This window comes from Notechis scutatus, chromosome 1 (genome assembly GCF_049901735.1).
Source record: "Notechis scutatus isolate UNSWTSFEM ecotype Mainland chromosome 1, rNotScu1.2, whole genome shotgun sequence".
Taxonomy (NCBI): domain Eukaryota; kingdom Metazoa; phylum Chordata; class Lepidosauria; order Squamata; family Elapidae; genus Notechis; species Notechis scutatus.
Window position 1 is genome coordinate 74,849,116 of NC_142009.1, and position 17,157 is coordinate 74,866,272.

General features: G+C 40.4%; 1 protein-coding gene across 1 annotated transcript; it reads left to right on the forward strand.

Annotated features, from left to right (window-relative positions):
* Positions 1-230: 230 nt before the first annotated feature.
* On the forward strand, positions 231-13,172 carry RHOU (ras homolog family member U). The gene is made up of 3 exons (XM_026669454.2): positions 231-837; positions 3,658-3,716; positions 9,740-13,172. Exons 1-3 carry the CDS (start codon positions 528-530, stop codon positions 10,193-10,195), a joined length of 825 nt encoding a protein of 274 aa, XP_026525239.1. The 5' UTR covers positions 231-527; the 3' UTR covers positions 10,196-13,172.
* The last annotated feature ends 3,985 nt before the right edge of the window (positions 13,173-17,157 follow it).

Sequence of the window (17,157 nt, forward strand, 5' to 3'; positions counted from 1 at the left end):
AATGGGCAGAGGCCAGATTCGCAGCCCGGATTGAGGGCGTCCACGCCGCGACCTCGCCTCCTCTTCGCGCTTTAACTTAACCCCGCGCGGTCTAGCGGCGCTGTGGTTTGGAGCGCCGCCTTCCGGCCAAGTCCTTTCTTCATGACAAGCCCCGCCCGTCCCGGCCTGGCCCGCCCTCTTTGGCTCGTTTTTCTCGGGATTATGTCATCTGGCGGCCGATCGATCCCTTTGGCTGCTCGTGTCGTCTTCCCGCGAGCGAAGGCTGCTGTGCTCGCTGTTGCTGCTGAAGGAGCGAGAGATCGCACGTCTGAGGTGCCGGAGCTTGCAGAGATCGGGAAGAAGGCAGGCTCGGCGGCTGGGAGTCTGGGAAAAGCTCTCTTCTCCAGCAGGCGCGTCTCCTCTCCACGCCCCTCACACCACCCCGTCGACCCGATCGCTTCTCCCGGCGCTTCTCGCCGCTGCCTTCCGCGGCTGTGGCTCGGCGGATCTCCTTGTCTTTGGGGCTCTCCCGCACCGGAGCCGGGCGGATGCCGCCGCAGCAAGAAGGCGAAAGCGGCTACATCAGCAAGCCGCTGCCGGGCGGCTGCGAAGTGGTGCCTCCGGTGCCTCCGCGTCGGGTCCGCAGCAGCCGAGCGGCGGCGCTGGGGGCTGCCTTGGGGAGCCGCTGCCGGGCTGGAGCGAGCGGTGGGGCCGGAGCCATCGGAGCGGAGCCCCGGCGGAGCATCAAGTGTGTGCTGGTGGGAGACGGCGCGGTGGGGAAAACCAGCCTGGTGGTGAGTTACACCACCAACGGCTACCCTACGGAATACATCCCTACCGCCTTCGACAATTTCTCAGGTAAGTAAATCAGTCGGTTGGGATGGGACGGTTCCCGGTGGGGTTTTCCAAGAAAGCATTTCATGCGTTTTCTCGGCTCTCCGGTTCTTCTTCTGGGAGAGCTCACACACACACACACACACACACACACCCATCCTCCGCTCGCTCCCGATCTCAGCTCTGCCTGGGATCGAGCCGACGGTCCGGCTATCCCTCGACCCGCTTTTGCTCGGCGGCGTCTCCTCTGGTTTGATTTTGAATCTTCCAGCTCGGGGGAAGGGGCGGTGCCCGCGCGGACTGAAGGGAAAAGTCCGCGTGGAAGTGAAGGTTGGCCTGGCCTGATCGCTCTTTCACGTCGGGGAGAAGGGAGGGAGAGTGCTGGGAAGAAAAGCTCGCACAGGCCAACGCAATGGATCGATCCCCAATTGCGAGTGGGGCGGGGTTCATTACCTCGTAAATCCCTGCCCGGGGGGAAAAGGAAGAAACACACACACACAACCCCAATTTCTCTGCCTAGAGAAGACGCCGGCGTGCAAAGCAGCTGCGAGAGTCGTTTATCCAACCTTTGGAAGTGCAGACGATGCCTTCCTTCTCTCCCTTAAGGCGGGCAAGCCCATTTCTGACCTTTACTCTCGTTGATCCAGTAGGTAAGAGGCGAACAGATGCGGCTGGTTTTGCACACGCGATTGTGTTGCGAGTTCTTCTTGTTGCCGGTGTTAAATTCGGTAACAAGGACTCGCAACACAATCGCGTGTGCAAACCAGCCGTATCTGTTCGCCTCTTAACTCCTGGATCAACGAGAGTAAAGGTCAGAAATGGACACACACACACACATTATATATATATATGCCACTTGTTAAAACTATGAGGGTAGCATGATGTTTCCCTCATTTATTGGGAAGTTTCAGTCCATTTAGGGGAATTTATTGCCTCCCAACATTAAAAAAATAGTGTTCTTTTTGTGTAGTTAATTTTGGAATATGCGCTCCTAATCTGTATTTTTCCACTAGTCCCGGTGATGAGGACTAGTAACTTGTTAACTGCATTAAAATCGGAATCTTTAGGAATGTTGTTAATCCTTGCTAGAGGGAGTGCAGGTGTGATACAGCATATAAAACTGAATAATTTTGGGGTGTTGGCATAGTTCAGATTTATCTATTTCTATAGCAGGGAGTTGGATTAGACCTTTCAACTGTGTTACTCTGTTATCTCGGGGTCAGGGAAGTTACACTCTGTTCTCTAGCCTTGGGTTTCTTATTCCTTTATTTTCTAGAGTATTGCACTTCTTTCTTCCTTTGGAAATCCTTTGGGCTAACTCATAATAATCCTTATCCTTTAAGACACAGGGTAACTCCTACTTGCCCTTCTTCCCATCAGGTTACTTTAGACTTCCTTTTGTTTTTTCTTGAAAACCATTGTGGGGGAAGCTTTCTGCTGCCTGCTTTGTGAATTTTTGTAATTACATTGCCCCTGACAACTTCCCTAATTATTTAATTTTAAAAAAGGTGGTGCTCTGAAGCGAGAGAAAACACCAGCTCACCATGCTTGTCTTTGGAAAAAGATCTTTCATTGTTACTTGACTTTTCTTCTGAAAAGGTAGTTCCCCCAGGGCGGTATCTGTGTTAAGTTGAATCTTTTCTGTAAGGTTTGGAGAGCTTTTATGTGCTTGAAAGCAAACACTGAACAGTAAACAGAGGGCTCCAACTGTGGGAGTTTCGTGTGTATTTCTTTCAGTGCAGGAACATGTTTTTCCAGCCAGCATTGGAGGACGTGCACTCTTATACTGACCTGATGTGAAAATACAAGGAATTTTGTGGTAATATAAAATAGGAGTTCGTTATCTGTACTCTAAATTGCCCTGTTTCCTGTAAGCCACTTTTAAGTTTACTGGACAATACGTTCCTTTGAATTTAGCGAAATTAACTCCCAAATAATAAGCTTTGTAAACTTGTGGTTGTACAATGGAAGATTTACCTTTTGTATTCATTGTTTTTCGTGTTTATTTTAATCACCGTATTTAGTTTTTTTTTTGAAAAACATTGTATAATCACCAGTGTATATATTTTTCTATTGTTGTGGTTTGTTATAATTCACCAGTTAAAAACTCCCAATGAAATATTTGACTTGTACAATTTTGTACAGTTTTTGAGAGTTTACATTTATTGCCTTATTTTTATAGTATAGTATACTGCTGTTCTAAATACCTGAAGGGCACAATTTTGCTATCAGTGTTGCAGATTGATAGAGTAACCAAAAGCAACATCTATTTATTTATTATCAATCACATTTCTTAAGTGCCCAGAGAGGAGCTTTAGCCTTGAATAAGGAGTGGGTGTGGGGAGAGGGGCAGACTTCAACCTAACCCACAAAGAACAACAGCAGAATAAAAGATTTCTCCACAGGGGAAATATGTAAATATTTGTATTGTCTCCTTTGTGATTTAAAGCATTGGGGAAGGAGTTCCCCAGTCTGTAAGCTTTTAAAACAGAACCTGACCACCCCCCCCAAAAAAAATCAATCTTCAAGCATGTTTAGAGAGTGTTTGCAGAGCAAAATCCTCCTTTGTGTTTAGGACAACTCTCTTTTTGTATGGGGCAAATGTCTTTCGGTCACAATTTTCTGCTTTGTAACCAAAACCGGAAGCCCTGAAGGGCTTGTGTAAACCCAGGAATTGTTGGGAATAGTGGGGGAGGATGGGGAGAAGAAGCTGACTTGGGGCTCTGCAAGCTGTTAAAGTGGACTCAAACTGGTCCAAAGGTAAATGATTAAAGGGAGGACAGATGTAATTCTTCCTTCACGGGTAAAAAGTTTTTCTGACTCTCCACTTCCTTCCCATTTCAGCTGTAGTGTCTGTAGATGGCCGACCAGTGAGACTCCAACTCTGTGACACAGCCGGGCAGGTCAGTAAAGCTGCTTACATAGTTGATACAGTGGTTTTCCTGCTGTGTATGTGAGTATGTGTGTCACACACACACACACACACACACACACACACACACACACACATATATATATATATATATATATATATATATATATATATATATATATATATATATATATATATATATATATATATGTGTTCGGCTTGTTGAGTATTTTCCCACGTCATTGTAGTTCTTTTAAAGTTGTAGCACGTTTCAGCAGAATCTCATCTGCCATCATCAGGCTTCTGTATTGTGTCCGTCTGTGGGTCAGACTTTTACAGTGGTTGATAGTGGTTGTCCGACCCACAGACGGACACAATACAGAAGCCTGATGATGGCAGATGAGATTCTGCTGAAACGTTCTACAACTTTAAAAGAACTACAATGACGTGGGAAAATACCCGAACCAAGCCGAACACCATACATGTAAGTACCCGCGAAAACTTAAGAAAACATATATATATGTTTTCCATTTACCCGAAGCCAAGCTGCACTAAAGGCCTCCATTAAAGCAACACAATGCTGCCAGCCAATCAAGATACAAAAGAGCCAAAAAACAGACAGAAGATATTAGAGACACCAATCAAGCAGAACACAGCAAACTCCGAGACCAATAAACGCAGACCAAGACTCCCAACCAATCAGGATGAAGAAAAACCATTCTGACACAGCAATAGGCTGCCCCAAATTCAAATCTGAAACCACTGTAAAAGTCTGACTCACAGACGGACACAATACAGAAGCCTGATCTATCAGCACACATCTGCAAATCTGTGATGGAAAAAAAAAATCAATCTTGGATTCCTTTTAAAAGATCCCACCTTCCTAGATTCTCAGAAGTCCTTAACCTTGGGGGAAGGGGCTTCCCTGGGGCACATTGGTTTCCCAGGTCAGACTTGCCCTAAGACCCTTTGCTACCTTCTCGCAGCTGCCATTGAGGAACTGTCTTGCTTTTGCCCACCTCCTGGCCTGCTTTTCTGAACCTTCACCTGCAGCCTTTGGCTGGGCACTTGGGTTGCCGTGGTGATAGCCTGGGAGCAGTGCCGCTGTGTCCCAGACAGTTTCCCAGGGTGACATGAGGAGCCCAGGAGCCCACATTCCCTCCTTGAGCCACGGCTGGGAAGTGGCTCTTTTGTTTCCCCGGGGGCCCAAAGTAATAACGGCTTCTTTGTCACCAGACAGTGACATTCCCTGAACGGGATATGCTGGCAACATATCCTATGGAAGAGGAAAAGAGTTGCTTCGTTGGTTTGCAAGAGCGTCATGTGTGAAAGAAAGCATGCGGTATGTGGAGATGTATTAGTGCGGTAGAGAAAGAGTGCAGAGAATGAACTTGTACCTGTGGGCACATATATATATTTGTATCTGGCAGCCTGTTTGTCTGATGGATCCGGGGCTGACACTATTTACCATTCAGAATCCAGAGAAAAAGCTTTTTTGTTCCTTGCTGGCTATTGGTGTGCTGGAATTATAGCAGGATTGCATAACATTTTCTAGGCTGAAGGCTACATTCGCTTTCAAACCCAAAAAGTGGATAGGAACAGGACAGAAACCTTAAGCTGGGGTCATTTCAATTATATCCAGTTAGAATTAAAAGTGATTGTGATATCCCTCTGGTCATGCATTAAAACATTTTCCTCTTCGGGTACATGACATATTAGAGTTCAGTAACAAACTTTGGAGGTCTCTTAGGTCCAGTCAAGCCTTGAGGGCTACATTGTGCTCCTCTGTCTTGGAAACTTATGTCCATCAACAGTAATGGAGATCTTTCTGTCTCTCTGTCTTTCTCCATCCATTCTTAGAGGAAGGTTTAATTCCTGGCAACTGCCTCAACAAGTTCCTGCGGTTTTCTTGGCAATGTTTTCAGAATTGGGTTGTCACTGTTTTCTTTCTTGAGCTGAAAGAGAGTGACTGACCCAGAGTCACCCTGCTAGAGGGCCAAAAAGCACTCTCCCAATATCTAGCCTAGTGCCCTAACCACTACATCAAACTGACTCTCATATATGACTTCAAGTCCTTCAAAGAGTAGAACCTTGGGTTTTGTCCTTAAACCTTGCCTGCCGTCTGTGCTTCCTATTTTCTTATCAAAATACTCCTGTGCTTTTTAATGGAAGACGTTTGCAGGATCAGGGGCTCAATACCCTTATTCCAAGATCAGATTAGTGCAGGGGTCCCCAAACTTGGCCACTTTTAAGACTTGTGGACTTCAACTCCCAGGGAGGATTCTGGGAGTTGAAGTCCACAAGTCTTAAAAGTGGCCAAGTTTGGGGACCTCTGGATTAATGCAAAGTGCTTTACCCAGAACTCCCTTTCAGGATTACTAGCAGGTTTTCTCAGTTACTGTCCCTGCCTGGGGCAACACCTTCCCTTGAGACTATCCCCCCACCCCTAGTTATAAAGAACGGTAGTTACAATGCTGTTATTCTGTAAGGTTTGGGGTCTAGTGCTAGTCGTTGTCTTGATTTTTAAGTAGTGGAGACTGGATTTTTTTAAGCATGGTTTTTATGAAATTTTCAGGGGTGATTCAGATTGTAGGTTTCACTGCCTTTTAATGACTAAAAATCACCTGGAATTTTATGATGAGCATGGTGGGACATGCATTGTAAGAAATGCATGTCTTATTTTACTATTTCTGATTGACGTCAGATAATCAAGTCAGAGGAAGCATCAGCTGTAGGCCCTGGTAACCTTTCCCCCCTGGATTTTAGAAAGCCTCTTGGAACTATGGATGTTAATGCCATTTTTTTTGTCAAGCAAGACTGTTTCTGGAGTGTGTTTGGTGATGATAAGGGATGAGACAAGAGCCTTTGATTATCTAGGGGCTTTCACATTTCTACCTTGCTCTGACCTCTCCATTTATTCCTCGGTTGTGTAAATTTACAATTGTTCCCCTGAACTGCAAGACGCATAACATGATTTCTAATTATGCAATTATTTAAAACGGCAAACCTTGTGGGTACACATGGCTGCCATATGGCACCCCCACATGCATGATTCCTTAGCCAAGGGATGAGTGCTTTGTTTTATTCTTTGTTTTCTTGGAGTTACATCTGTCAAATAAGTGAGCTAATGAAACCTTGCCTCCTAGATCTCAATTTTCCTGCAGATTAATTCAAGTGAAAAGGGGGGCGCACATCTGTAAAAAAAAAATTTCAAATATGAACCTCAAACCACCCCAAAAAACCTTTGTAAATTGATAAACAAGTTCCACCTTGGCAGCAAAATGTTGGCACAGGAGGGATATTTCAGAGCGTGTTTGTTTGCTCTTTGCACGTGTTAATTTAAGGCCCTCTGACAAACATTGCTGGGTTTTAATTAAAATACCAGCACAAGAGACAAATCCTACCTCTTCAGGAGGCCATTGTTGCCATGTTAATATTTTCCTCTGTTTACTTTCCTCGACTTTAAGCTCTTGGAACTTGTATAATTATCAGGCTGTTCCCTTTTTAGTTTTGAGAACTCTCTTTTTCCAAGAAGAAAGTTGAGTTCAGATCTAACAAGAAAAGCCAAGCTTTTTCAAAAGCGTATTATGTAAAGAGTTCCAAAATGGAGCATAAGACAACGTTCATTGTATTGAAGCAGGAAGTTGGGGAAGGAAAGTATAAGGGGTTATTTTTAGTGCAGATCATTGCAATACAAGGCAATAGTAAATATTCATCTAAAGCAGGTGTTTGTATTATCAACATGATTTTTGGATGCTGTATTCTTCCCTTGGTGTGTCAAATTTGCGAGAAATTAGTTTCAATATTTCCAGCAACTTTGTCTTCAGTAGCAAAACTTCTTTGTTATTCAGTAAAAATGGATGGATGGATGGATGAACAAACAAACAAACAAATTTCCCCTGTGCAGAGAAGTGAAAGATAAGTAAATATGGACTAGTAGAAGAGTGTTGTTCTTGGGATGCAAAAAGATGCTTCAGATTAAGTTTGGGCATACATGGTTTGTCTGTGGCTGTCTCTTTAAGGAGCCACATGATCTGGGGTGGGGGTAGAGAAACATTTGGTCTAAGGCCGGGGTCTCCAACAGTGGCAACTTTTAAGACTTATGGACTTCAGTTCCCAGAATTCCTCAGTCAGCTGGCTCTAAGGAGAAGTTGATGATCAGCAACAAGAGGGACAGACCCAGTTACAGTGGCAATAAGTGCACATTGTGATAGTAACAATTAAAGTCATCCAAGGTTTGAGCACTAATTTTGAGCCAATACTTCACCAGATACAAAATTCATTTTGGCTGGTTTCAAAATTTAGGTTAAACTATAATTTTATCAGAGTGTGGGTAAATCCCATGGTTTTAAACCAGAGCTTATTTTAGCATTTATTGGATGAAAGAAGCAGTCCCTTGTGGTTTGTCCAAAAAAAAAAAAAAAAATGGCTCAATGTGAAATGCAATCCTAGCAGTTGTATTTCAAGGAATATGTTTTGAGTCAACTTAAATTCCAGAATTCTGATTTATTCAATTTATTTGATCTATATATGCAGGCATTGGTTGTGCAGACATTCAGTTTGCTACCTCCAAAGCATTAAAGGAAGGAGGGTGGAAAGGACACTATTGATAAATCTCATGCCCATGGATCATAATAACATGCTATTCTCTATAGATTAAATAATAAATTAAAATAATAAGTATTAATAAGTATTAATTAATTAATTTATAAATGTTATGATATAGTTTAAGGTAACAGATTTAAGCTGAAACAAAATTTGTCTAGTGTCTGTGTATTTATTCATTCTCTGTCCCCACCATCCCTTATCAAAGTGGCTCTGGAGTGGTGTAAAAAGCTAAAATAGTCCATTAATAATTAACTTCACCAAAGCAACTATTAAAAAGACAACAAACAGTAGCATAGATATGACCCATTCACAAATTTTGTGCCACGGCATTAAATATCTTTTGCATTGGCAGTTTATGGCCATTTTATGATTTTGATCCCTGAGATACGTTAGGCAAGTCTTCTTCAATTGAATATGATTATATATGGCAGTGTTTCTTTTCAATTCAAATATTTTTAAATACTTTTAATACTTTATGATTCTTCAGTTCATGAAGGTCTCTAGTTCTTCCATTTTCTCTAATTCATAGAGGTATTCAATCCATGTTGTACAGAGGTTACCCTTGCGGTCTTGGAGGGGAGCTCCATTCTCACCTCATGATCATGGATAACAAGACATTAATAAATACTTTATGTGTATGTCAAACCCTGACTGACACACACACACCCTTTTTGCATGTGCATAAAGTAGCAAAAAGCAAGGCAAAGCCCACAATAGGTGAAACGTACACCTAACAACCACAATAGGTGAAATGTACACTCAACAACCGTACATATGCACCATGGGTATATGGCCCCACAGATCATGAGAACCACCTGTAATTTCTGTTCTCCCAACGTCAACAATAGTTCCTGCCTTCTGTTAAAAGGCTGCCTCTTTGAAATGAATGAACAAAGGTTGCATCACAGCAAAGCCAATCCCTTGAATCAATTCTATTTTCCAAATATGGTTGCCAGCTAATGGTGATGCTGAATGCTGTACCTGGTTGTGCGCTCACTTCTCTATTATGGAACCACATGGGACAGTCTCTTTGAGGTTTTGCCCAGTAGTTGTGTCACAGTGCACAACTAAATAATTTTCCATATGAAACAACAAAAATAAAATTGTGTCATGGAGTTCTAATTTCCTCTACAGTTGTTAGTTTTCTCTGTTCAGGGATTTTTGCCTTCCATGTCCTCTTTCCTTCTCTCTGAGCCAGCATTCAGACAACTTGCTACATGCCACCTTGGTACAGTGGATGGGAATGGCTCTCCCTTGCAAAACAATTATGGTTGTTATTTTTATAGAACATGTTTTGTGCTCATTTAGTAGCTGATAAGAATGATTTTGCTATATATCAGTGAGGAAAACCCCCACTTTGTATCCTGCACTTTGCTTTTAGGGAGCATAGAAAGACCCCTTTTTTACTCTAAAGTTACTATTCACCTTACTTTTATTTTCACACAGGATGAATTTGACAAGCTCCGCCCACTGTGCTACACCAACACAGACATCTTTTTGCTGTGCTTCAGTGTAGTGAGCCCTTCATCTTTCCAGAATGTGACCGAGAAATGGGTCCCTGAAATCCGATGTCACTGCCCCAAGGCCCCTATTATTCTCGTCGGGACCCAATCGGACCTCCGAGAAGACGTCAAAGTACTCATTGAGCTTGACAAATGCAAAGAGAAGCCTGTGGCAGAGGAAGCCGCAAGGCTGTGTGCCGAGGAAATAAAAGCCGCCTCTTACATCGAGTGCTCCGCTCTGACTCAGAAAAACCTCAAAGAAGTCTTTGATGCAGCCATTGTGGCTGGCATTCACTACTCGGATACTCAGCAACAGCCAAAGAAATCCAAAAACAGGACTCCAGACAAGATGAAAAACCTCTCCAAGTCCTGGTGGAAAAAATATTGTTGTTTTGTATAGGGTGGAGGGTTTTTTTTGTTTTTGTTTTACAAAGGCCTTGGAAATGGTGGTTTAATCACTGAGGGCGGTTTGAGGTGACTTTGGCTGAGAATCTCTCTCTATTCCAGAGTGCACAGTGAAGATCTACCCCTAAACATGCTGCTAAAATTATCTCTTTCCAAAGGAGATGGAGAAGAGCGTGAGCTGAGAAGCTGAGGTTGACCAAACTGAGGGTTTTCCCACTAGTGGTAGTTTCTTTGTTGAGGACCGCTGGGCCTACACTTTGGAACTGAAAGTTGAACCATGAATTCACTGTATACAGGTGTAGGAAGGGTTCTCCTAAGACGTCTGCACAACGAGTGTGAGGAACTACCACCTAGTCAAATTATTGTTTTCCAAGTGGATGTCTAAAACTGTGCCTCTTAGGACATTTGGCTCAAAACAGAGAATTTCCCTGCCTGCATTTTTAATCTTGTAGGCTTCAGCCCGTTTCTGAAATGTACATGGTGCAGCTAAATTAGCAGAAACTGCACGTGAATCTGATATATTTTTCTTAAAAACGATATGCCTACTTCATGCACAGTGTGGGGATGTCATAACAAATAGAGCAGCTGTGCAAAATTGTATCTTTCTTGTATACCCTGACTGACAGATCCCTTTTACACCATGAAATGTGCATGCTTGTTGGCTTGGAAAAAAGAAGAAATCATATTTTGAATAGCAATGGGCTTCTTTTCTATTTATAGAGGATATATGACAGTTTATTCAAAGAGGTATCAGTATCTGCAGAAATACGGTGCAAATCAGGGCTAGTCTGACTTACCATTGGTCAGTTGTAATCTATAACATGAAAGGTTCTAATTTGAGGAAATCTTGTTTAAATTCACATGGAAACTTTTTGCCATAAGATAATCTCAACTAATTTTCTTCTTTGCTGAGTCAGGTATCACAAAGCTGTGTCATTGAAACAATATTTGCTCATGTAAGATAAACTGGAATGGAAAAAAAAACTTATTATCTGTTCAAAATTCCAGAAAGTCTATTTTTTTTTAAGTCAGGAAATTTACTCTGAGTAAATGTGCGTAGTTGTTGGGAAATGACTTTCCTTCAAAAGATGCCAAATCTTTTACGGGCAATGTTCATGTAGCAATAAATGATGGCAAACACTGATTTACCAGTGCTCATAACTACTTGGAGGACATGCTTTTGTACAAGTTTTATTTGGTCTTCCATATTTGAACAAACTGAACTTTGGCTAAATGCCACTTATTTTGGTGGCTTGGGTGACTTTAGGACCATGCGAAGAAAAACAAAACCAAGACAGCCTTTCCTTGCAATAGATTAAACTAAACTGCATCTGAACTGTTGTAGATTTATTATGTAATTGCACATCTGTTTTGGGGATTCCTGTTCTAATTAAGTAATGCAATACAGAGATTAATTTAAACTATAATTGGGCTACTTTAGTAGCTTGTTTTTTCTGTCTAATTTTTCTCCCTTGCTTTTGATGTAGCCCTTTGCATTTAAAGTATGATCAACCTATGTTTGACCTTAAGAAATAATTCTTTATCATTCCTGGATGAGCCTTGATTTCAAGTATTCTTTTTCCACATGGCTCTCTTTTTTATATAGATAGATACATTCATGTGCTAGGATAAAATAACCCAATTATTAACTTTTGTTTATAAACTAACTACATTTCACTATAACATCTGAATGGGAATTCTAATTTTTAAAAGCAGATTTTTTAAATGCCGGGAATAAAACATGTTGGAATAGATTTTTGTCTTAAAAAAAACAACACCACACTACAGGATCATTAGCACACCGTGGCTGGTGCTAACCATAGCTTAGCACTGATCAAATGGGTCATTGACTTCTCTCCCTTCTACAAACCACCAGTAATTTATTTTGCATCACCTGTATCATGCAAAAGTAATATGATGGCTACCTCATATCAGATGCCTGAGAGATAACCAAAACTAAACCAGGATTATAGATCCTAGATCATGTGACTGCACTCCAGCAAGAATTTCTGCATCACCCTGAACAACTCTTATGAATATCAGGTTAGCAATTTGTCATCCGTTATCTTCCATATTTCTTTTACCACTATACCGATTTTCTTCTGTTGCAATGTAGTTTTGTTTATTTTAGACTTCGTATCATACATGACCAGACATTTGGGTTAAGAGTTTTGTATGAATTAGGCCATTGGGACTTGTTTAATAAGCCATGTTAAGAGGTGTTTAACAAACCATATTTTGATTAATCATGTTGCCTAAATTGCAGCATTGCAATCAGAGGCCCATATCAAATGAATATTGTATGCATCTGATGAAGTGGAGGTAATTGACAAATCAAATAATTTTTAATCCCTTAGTATCTTTGTGATTATGCTGCAGCAAATTCATATAACTAACCTACCTGTAGGATTGCTGGTTTCTTTCCACTAAGTGTACTTGCATTGGTATCAGAGGAACTGTAGATAATTGAAGATACAAAAGCTTTGATTTCCTCCTGATAGATAAATATTGATGTTGGTACTTCCACAACACCATTGTATCTGAATTGGCCTCACTGGAGTCCATAGTTACCATCTGGGAAAAAGGATAAATAAAACTGACATGAGAGGCCTGTAGATGGCTACCAAATTTGTTTCAAGTCTTGTGTAAGATGCCAAGTTGAAAACTTCCCAGTTACCTGATGGTCGAGGTGCTGAAAACTTTTGCTGTCTAGGAATCCATTTTAGCTCAACTTTGGGACAAGTGTTTTTATGTCCTTTAAGCCGCCTTGAGTCACCATGTGCGAGTAGGCGGCAATATACATTTTCTAAATAAATAAATACATGAGTAGTTGCCTAAGAAATTGATTAAAGATCTTGAGGTTTAAAAAAAACAGGTTGATTAGGATGTGCCTCTTATTGTAAAGTCATGAATTCTAACTTTTAACAGAAATAAGGGCATATAGTAATTGCATGTACAAATGTGTAAATTAGGGGGGGGAAAGCAGGGCAAAGAATTCATTTCAGGTGGTTCTTCACTGCTCATATCACTTAGACTTTGAATCTTTTCTCTTCCACCTGTGCTATGCAATAGCATGTTCAACCTTTTACCTGCCAGCTGTCTTGGACTATAAACATCAGTATCCACAGTGGCTGGGAAGGCTCTGAGTCATAGCCTAACGTAATCTGAAAGGCACAGACTGAGCAGACTGCTTCATGGTATCATCTTTCCATCCATTCACATACATGCAGTAGAAGAAAAAAAAAAATAGATGTGTGATCATCTTTAGATAATAAGTGAAAGACAGCATGGATACCTAACGGTGTGACCAAGTGTGGCTAAAGAGCAGTTCTCTGCACCCTCCAGGTTTCCTGTCCTGTTTCACATCAATTGATTAGTGTTTTTTTTTTAAATGGGCAATTGACACATTGCAAAGGAAAGTACTAACCTTTGGCACCCTCTGAATTTAGAACACTCTTTGGAGATTACAGACATTGTTCAAAACTAAAGGCAATAGCTGTCTGTAGCCCAGGACATTGTCCTTGCCTATAATTTTTTTTAAAAAAAGAGGAGGTGGGTGGTAGATAAAAGAAAATTATTGACTCCTCTCTCTCCTGTCCCTACTTCCTGGTCTTGGTTTGGATCAGATTTGCTCCAATGTAAAAAAAAAAAAAAAAAAAAAAGGTTCTTCCAGAGAAAAATAAAAAGTTTTGAAGAACTAATTTTTAATCCCAAGAATGCATAATCTAGAATGCACATCAGCTGTTTTACAGTCTCACTAGAATATTAATGTAAAATAGTTTTCATTTAAAAAAAAAATAGATTTCCCCTTCTGCTTTTATTACTGTGCTATGAAAACAGGTAAAATATGGACAGATGGTTTTAGAAATGGGAACGTCCCTATTTGCTGCTAAGATGTGGGAATAGAAAAGAGAATAGATGCATTCCTGTAAGTGAATAGTGATTAATTTTGTGTAATTCCACTAAAGATTGCTTTGTAACTTGTAATAAATATTTTGTTTTGGTACAAACAAATACAGCATTTTGGGAGTACTGCAAATACCAATATACTGCAGGCTGCCTACATTTTTTCTAGATTTTGGATAAGGGTTGTTTTTGTTTTTTTTAAGAATCTTACTAGAAATGTGGACGATTTTTTTCTCCTATAATTTATTATCTGCTGTGCCTTATGAAAAAGGGTTTTCAAAAGTGTGGTGTGTGTTGAAAAATGAGCTTTCCAAAAGAACAATATAAACCCATTTTCCATCCTGAAATAAATCTAGAACCCGGGGCTTAGAGTTCAATGTTTCCTCTTGTTCAGTCTACAATCTCTGACAGGTAAGGCTTCTTGGATACCCTGAGAAGAATTTCATCCAAAGAGAAGCATTTCAAGGCTGCTATCTATCATTGTGGCTTAAGTTCCTTCCTCCCCCCTTAATATCCTAAAATAAATCAGTGTTATTTCAATGAAGCAAGGATTAATGGAGCTCCAGGAGGCCATCTTTGGCCTGCCCCACCTCTTGAATTCTCAAGTTGATGTGGTCCATCTGACTTTGGATGCGGTCTTGGTAATGGGAAGTTCAGATGTTAAGTTTATTGCTGGACTGAATGCTAGCCTTAGGAAATAATCTTAAACCAGGAAGATGAAGAACCTTCATTGTAATGCAAAAGGAAATCCCACCTGTTGAGTATTTGAAGTACTGACAGTTTAATTTTATGTCTGATTAATCACAAATAAGTAAATGTACATTGGATTTTAACCTAAAGTTGTGAACCTGTTATTAATAAGTCTTTTCTCTCCACCCCACTCTCCCAAGATCCTGAATAGGCCTAGGTCCATGAAACAATTGAGATTGCTGAAAGGAGCCATGGTTTCTTGGACTGCCTGGATAAATGGTGTCATTTCAAAACTTTAAATGTCAATTTTACTTAATACATTATAATCTCATATTTCTTTGGGAAGTAAGAAATGGCCAGGCTTTTTTTTTTTCAACCGTAGCAACTTAAAGATACTGGAGCTTCTACTGTCAGAATTCCCCAGCAAGTTGAGACATTTTAAAATTGTTCAGGTTGAGAAACATTATTCAGGACAGTGTATAGTCATGTAAATTGATCGCCCTGCCCCACCATCTTGCAAGCCTGAAAACTGTGGCCCAGAATCATTCAGTGAACTTCATGATTGATGGGGAACTTGAAACTGAATGAAGTTTCCCAGTCCAAGTCCTACTTCTTAACCTTTATACAGTATTACCCAATGGCCAATGATTTCCAGGGGATGTGGAGGCACAATGAGCGCCTCTTTGAGTGTGAGAAAGGATGGCTTCATTTGTTTGTTGCCAAAGTCCAAATTTTGGACAGGCTGCTCTGTTGGCATGGCTCACACTTCACCTACTTCATTGACATGTTTACTGAGCTTTTATAGATCTGTTTGTCCTGTCTCTAGACAATAATGGTTAAGAACCAAATTACGAACTGCCTTCTGCACTGCACCAATCAGATTTTTGTGGTAAATCTGACCAACCGTCTGCTTTTCATTCAGATGCTACAATTTAGGCTTCTCTTTCATGCATGTATGAAAAAAAAAAATAGAAAAAAAAATAACAGTAGGCAAAGAATCCAACCTACATGTGATAGAACTTCTTAAAGTATTTCAGTGATGTGCTGTTGGTAATTTTCTAGCAGTACCAAGTTGTTTTTTTCCTCTCCTATACTGTAACAGGGTAGTTTGGATTTGGGGAAGGTTCAGATTCTATATTGTGACACGTTAGTACTGTATTAGTTTGGCAAGAGACTAGAAAGAGATAAAGGCACATGGCTACACAAAAAGCAATGTATTTTTTAGGAGAACACAATTGCCCATTTTTACATAACTACTGAGCTACTTCATTAAAAAATGTCAACAATTCAAAACAAAAATGTGTATGAAGGTTTAAGTTATTTTGATCTTGCACCAGGAAAGAAAAAACCTCTAGCAATATGCTATAGATTAGTTTTTCTTAATCTGACTCTCTTCACATTTGCTTGGATTATCAGGCTAGTCCGGACGATCTTATAGGTAAACCCAGATGTTTATCCCCAGATTTTGTTAAAAGTACCAGAATGTATGCAGCACAGAGTCAAGGGATGTATATGGGGTATATAAAAAGTTAAGATTGTGGCTATGGCTGCATAATACTAATCCTACCCATTTGAGTTTTTATACAAACCAAAAATGGGATGAGTTTTGATGGCTGTGCAATATCTGCTTTTATTTGCATTCTGGAAACTAAGGCAAAGAAGAGGCCCCTATAACTTCAAAACTACATTTTTGTGTTTAAAAATAAAATGAACAACTCTGTATTAAAATCCAGATATGACAATTGGGTGGCTGAAAGCCAATAAACAACCTGAATCCTGGGGAAGATTGAGATCTTTTGCATGGTTGGTTGCCAGATATAGGAACTGGGAACTGGATGGATGTGTCTAGCACTCTCAAAATATGGTTGGAAGGTGCTCCAAGAAACCACTAATGAAACAAGTTCAAGTATTCTGTTGTACCTTTCAGTTACTCTTTCAATTCTACTTTTTCCTGGGAATCGTGTTTATTATGCATTGGTGATCTCCTGTTTTAATATTTTAATGTTCTCTGCTATAGCTGGCGATCATTTTTTGGAATGGGACAGCTGGTTGTGTACTTGTTTTTGCTGAATCAACTGCATCAATCAGCAACTGAGTCAGGTTCAAATATTTGCTTATGTTTATAAGTCCTTAAACAACTTGGGATCTGAATATCGAACAGAGTGGATATTCATTACAAACCTAGTTGACCACTAAAATCATCAGAAAGTCTTACTTCTTCACTCAGGCTTTTGATTTCTTCTCCCTGGTCTATTTAAAAAAAACTATGTTTTTTTAAATTGTTTTAATAAAATAAATAAAAAATGTGATAAATAATTCAAGGTAAGCAAGCTTTTCACATATAAATGGCATCCTAAGTAG

What these genes read in the sequence shown, in the direction of transcription:
- RHOU (XM_026669454.2), top strand. Translation starts at nt 528, where the DNA reads ATGCCGCCGCAGCAAGAAGGCGAAAGCGGCTACATCAGCAAGCCGCTG. An exon ending in CGCCTTCGACAATTTCTCAG is followed by an intron (nt 838 to 3,657) that starts GTAAGTAAATCA and finishes TTCCCATTTCAG; the next exon opens with CTGTAGTGTCTGTAGATGGC. An exon ending in TCTGTGACACAGCCGGGCAG is followed by an intron (nt 3,717 to 9,739) that starts GTCAGTAAAGCT and finishes ATTTTCACACAG; the next exon opens with GATGAATTTGACAAGCTCCG.